A 4891-nucleotide genomic window follows, 5' to 3' on the forward strand; every position below is an offset into this window, starting at 1 on the left:
CAACTGGTTCCACTAGACTTATTATAGCACAAAGTATGTACTTATGTTGTCTTGTCTGCGTCTATCAGCGACAAATCTATAAGTGATTGGTAAGAAAAAAAAAAAACTTTACCATAAAAAACAATAAGTAAGTTAATCCTGTATAACTGCGGATTAGAACCATAGATTGAAGCCTATTAATTCACTTGAAAAGTACCCTAAAACTTTAAAATTCTAAATTTAAAGTTTAAAAACGTTTCATATCACTTTTCTTTTTTCGCTTGCAAGAATTAATTTTTTTTTCGACTGTTAATTTCTTCGGATTTTAAGTAATTGACGTTAAATGTTTTAAAATTAAGGTTTGTCTGAGACGATAGCTTAGTTTTTCCTGAAATCATTGTTTTGTGTTCATTTATTCTTAGAACTTGCCTTCAATTAAGTACCTACTATTAAGAATAAACAAAACAGCTACGATAGCATTTGACCTTAATAAAATGAGATAAACAAAGTCATGAGCACAGTACTCAGTTTAACTTCACATCGCTTACAGCTCAGTTCAGCATACATTGATAAAAAGTGAGTAAAAATGTATTTCTAAACACAACTAGTTTGCAGAGGTATCTATGAACAGAAAGGAATTTCAATAACCTCGCCGGCCAAATTTTAAAGTAACGCTCTTTTTTCGCAAAGATGTAACTTATATTCTTGTTTATTTGCATTTGGGCTACCGGAAAAAAGTTTGTAATGTAAAGTGGTGGTTGTATTTTGGTGAAAAAATAACATTTGTAATTTGAATTGTCAAATCGACAAAATTCGATGCAAATTTCATAGTTATCCATTGTTGTGCCTCATTCATTGTGTACCTACAATCTGGCAACCCATACTAATTTTATAAATGCGAAAGTGTGTGTTTGTTTGTTTGTATGTTTGTCCGTCTTTCACGTTGAAACGGAGCGACGGATCGACGTGATTTTTGGTATAGAGATAGTTTATGGGTCAGAGAGTGACGAAGTACTTTTTTTCTTGGAAAAATGCACAGTTCCCGAGGGAATAGCGCGCGATGGCATCCTAAATAAATTAGATACTTCCCAAAGATACTATTCCACGCGGACGAAGTCGCGGGCAAAAGCTAGTTATTAAATAAATATCACAGGGCACTTGGTACCAATTGATATAGTCCCAAAATAAGCAAAACAATCGTATTTTTGATACAAATATCTCCACCGACCCGGGATCGAACTGCGGACTTCAAGTTTCGTAGTCAGCCTCTCTAACAACGGGGCTATTTGGTCGTCTATATAAATGAATGAATGACAAACATTGTAGGTACACGAATCTTGAATTCATATTACTTAACTACTTTTTATTTATTTATTTCAGATGAAGCTCGTCATTAGTTTGATGCTACTGGCGTTTAGTCAGGCCAGAGTTATCGAAACTGATTGCGACGTTGTATCGATCCACAACATCAACCATGAAAAACAAGTTCTGTTAAAAAATATAAACGGCCCGTATCAAATGACAATCGACTATGATACCAACACACTATTTTTCAGTTACACTGCTGAGGGCGAAACGAACGATATTTTCAAATCGGGTTACATCAATCTAAAAACTAACGAATACAATACGATTACTGGAATCGCTGGAGGATTTGCTTCTGCTGTAGACAAACATAGTCAGAAAGTTTATCTAGGTGGAAGAGATGGTGTGTACGAGTTTAATGCCGCTACACACAAAGCGAACCATATTGAAAAAGATGGAAAGAACATTTGGCACATGTTTTATAGCGACAAACTGTACTACAGATTATCCCAACGAAAACGTGTACACGTTTAAAGACGGCGTATCGGCGTTGCTTCCAGAATTACAAGATACTAAAGCACTGCTTATAGCTACAGACGGCAAGGACAATCTGTATTTCAAAAATTCTTCAGGTTTGTTTTGTTATAAAAAAGCTAAAGGAGAGACTGTGTTTTTGGGTGATTACAACCTTAATAGTTTAACAGCTGATATCAACAATCCATTTGTATTTCTCTACACCCCAGGGCTTTTATAACATTGATGAAAACCAAGTCGTTAATAAACTGGCAGATGTTAGCGATGTTTATGGATTAGTGGTCGAAAGTGATAATAATCTTATCTACGCATCGTCAAATAGCATTATTCGACTGACACCGACTAAGAAAATTTGCATCACGGCTAAAAATGTATGATTTAAGAACATTGCGATGTATAAAAAATTTATCTTGGTAACTAGTTAATTAGGTACTAATTTAGCTAGTGTCACTAATATCAATAAATTACTACTAATGCTACTTAGTATCATTTAAAATTAGTTTGATTTAATTTGTTATTTTGATATAATAGTAATATGCTTCATCAGACACAGATTGAAAATATTTCTATTTTATACTATTATACATAAAGAAACGGTATATAAAAGGGTATAAAGGGCATATAAGGGTAAGGGTATGGTTGTACCCGTGTGGTGTCGAGTTAGAATTACACCTCTCCATTTCTTCCGTGGATGTCCTAAGAGGCGACAAAGGATATAGGTTAAGGTATACCGTAGGCGACAGGCTAGCAACCTGTCGCTATTGTACCGTTTTTGTCAAACTCTAAACCTAAAATTGCTAAAAGTGTCTCCGAAGCGGTATCGTTTCGTGTGCTCTGCCTACCTCATTTGGGAATACAGGCGTGATGATTGTGTGTGTGTGTGTGTGTGATCACCAGTTTATTAATTCTATGTTTAAACCATTGAACGGTCTTGTCGAACATAGACCTCCAGTTGCCTCGGTTGGCAAACCTCCTGCCTCCTACTCCTACATACGGCTGCGTCCTACTGCTGATATGATGATGAAATGGACTTGCGGATCGCCTATCACTGCCACCTATGGACATCTTCAGTGCTATTGGAACGTTACCAGCTTTGAGAAAAGTGGTACCTACACTCGCCTGATGGTCGCCTCATGGGTAACCTGCCTACAAATAGCAGAGTTTGTATAGCTGTGGTTCAGTTTGAAGGTAAGATAGCCGGTGAAATTACTAGCCTAAGTAATGCTCTCAACAACTCGACAAACAAGAAAATATTCTTCTCCGAAAATACTTATACGAACTTTAGAGTAAAGTCATAGTCACATGTAAATCTAAAACGCATTGTAGAGCAAAATCAATCTCTGGGAAATGTGATAAAATATGCGAGACCATGGATTTTCTCGAAACTCGAAAGTTCGTAGTATTGTTTTAAGAAAATAAGAAAAAGTACGAAAACGAAATAAAATATGACAAACTAAACGACGTCACACAACGAGTATGAATAGAATTTAGTCGCAGGAATAAGTTTTGGCGAAAACTGTGTTATTTGAGCCATTCAGCAGCCGAACGTGACTTCCCCTAGAAAGAGCCTTCTCAAAGTAACGGATTATTTGTGACCTATTCGGTAAATAACCGGAAACAAGAGGCAACGTATTATTTTGTCTATTTATGGCACTCTTACGATTTTTGCGATTTAAGGAATACTGAACTTAAGTAATTAAAATAATGATTTGGGACTATTTAATTGGATATTTTTTAATCACTACTTTTGCCTTAGCAAAACATAATATAGCATTAGAATTTACACAAATTAAGGATAATCTGTTACTTAATTATGTTTATGGTTTATGGTTATACTAGGTTATGGGTATACTAGGATATAATTTAGATAAGGTAAGTATCTTAGCTTAGTTCTTTTAGTCTTTTTGTTTTTATATATTTTGTATGTTACAAAAAAAGGAATATTATAATTTAAATAGCCTAGATGATTGTCTAAAATAAGATGATGGAAATTTATTTTTTGATGTATATTTTTTTCTACTATGTTGCTTAATTAGTTAAATTATTTTTGTTTGTACTGATTTGTGGGGTGCAATAAAGAATATTTGTATTGTATTGTACATTCAAATGATTTAAAGACCATAGGTACGTTATCTGAATCCAAGTTTCGCTAGCGTTTCTCGGAATTTTATTCTTCTGTGAGTATCAGACTAAAAGAAAGCTTTCCAAATGCAGATTTATTTTGCCAAATTAGAAAATCCTAAATAAAAAAATTTCTAGTAATAATTTACCTCGACGTTTCAACCACATTACAGTGGCCGTGGTCACGAATAATGGTGGATAATGGTGGTGGTGTTATTTGGTTGAAACGTCGAGGTAAATATTACTCGTGTGTTTTAGCGTGATAAGTCCCGTTTGTGGTATTTTGACTATGAGTGAAAATTACGAAAGTTTAAAACATTATAATTTCTGGTAAATAAACTAGATGGGTTCCCACTACAGACACGCAGTCCCACGGTTGCAAGGCGAGAGATATTGCCTCGTATATTACATCTCGTCACATGACGCCAACTATATTAAAAAATGTCCCTGTAAGACTACACCATTATCTGTAAAAGGATCTAAAGTTTTATATTGTAAGAGGCTTCTTTTAAACCTATGCAATAGATTCAAGAAAATGAGCCTTTTCATATCTTCCTCAAAGGTATGGAGCATGTTTTTATGAGATTTGTAATATTTGAACATTGTGAAAATATACAAGACTCCTATTTTGATACTACTTATAGCACAAAGAGACTTAATCGTGCTTTTTATATTGTTAAAATTACATACGTTGCCGTTTTGGAACACATTGCAGCGGCCGAAATCACGAGAAGGTGGGAAGTGTTAGTAAAAAGCACATAATGCAGGTGGTAGGGCCATGTGCAAGGTCCGCCCGGATTGCTACCGCCATCTTGCTCGCTAATCCTACCGTGAAGCAGCAGTGCTTGCACTGTTGTGTTTCGGCGTGGAGAGTAAGACAGCCGGTGAAATAACTGGCACTTGAGGTATTCCATCTTAGGCCTCTAGGTTGGCAACGCATCTGCAATACCCT

At 35.4% G+C, this 4891-nt stretch overlaps 1 protein-coding gene across 1 annotated transcript; it reads left to right on the forward strand.

Moving 5' to 3' along the window:
- The first annotated feature begins 481 nt into the window (after positions 1 to 481).
- LOC141427042 (ommochrome-binding protein-like) lies at positions 482 to 2294 on the forward strand. The gene is given in 4 exon segments (XM_074086273.1): positions 482 to 555; positions 1360 to 1784; positions 1786 to 2002; positions 2004 to 2294. Coding segments are annotated over 3 exon segments (834 nt in total). The 5' UTR covers positions 482 to 555; the 3' UTR covers positions 2196 to 2294.
- Positions 2295 to 4891: the final 2597 nt, after the last annotated feature.

The sequence above is a fragment of the Choristoneura fumiferana genome, chromosome 4 (assembly GCF_025370935.1).
Source record: "Choristoneura fumiferana chromosome 4, NRCan_CFum_1, whole genome shotgun sequence".
NCBI lineage: Eukaryota > Metazoa > Arthropoda > Insecta > Lepidoptera > Tortricidae > Choristoneura > Choristoneura fumiferana.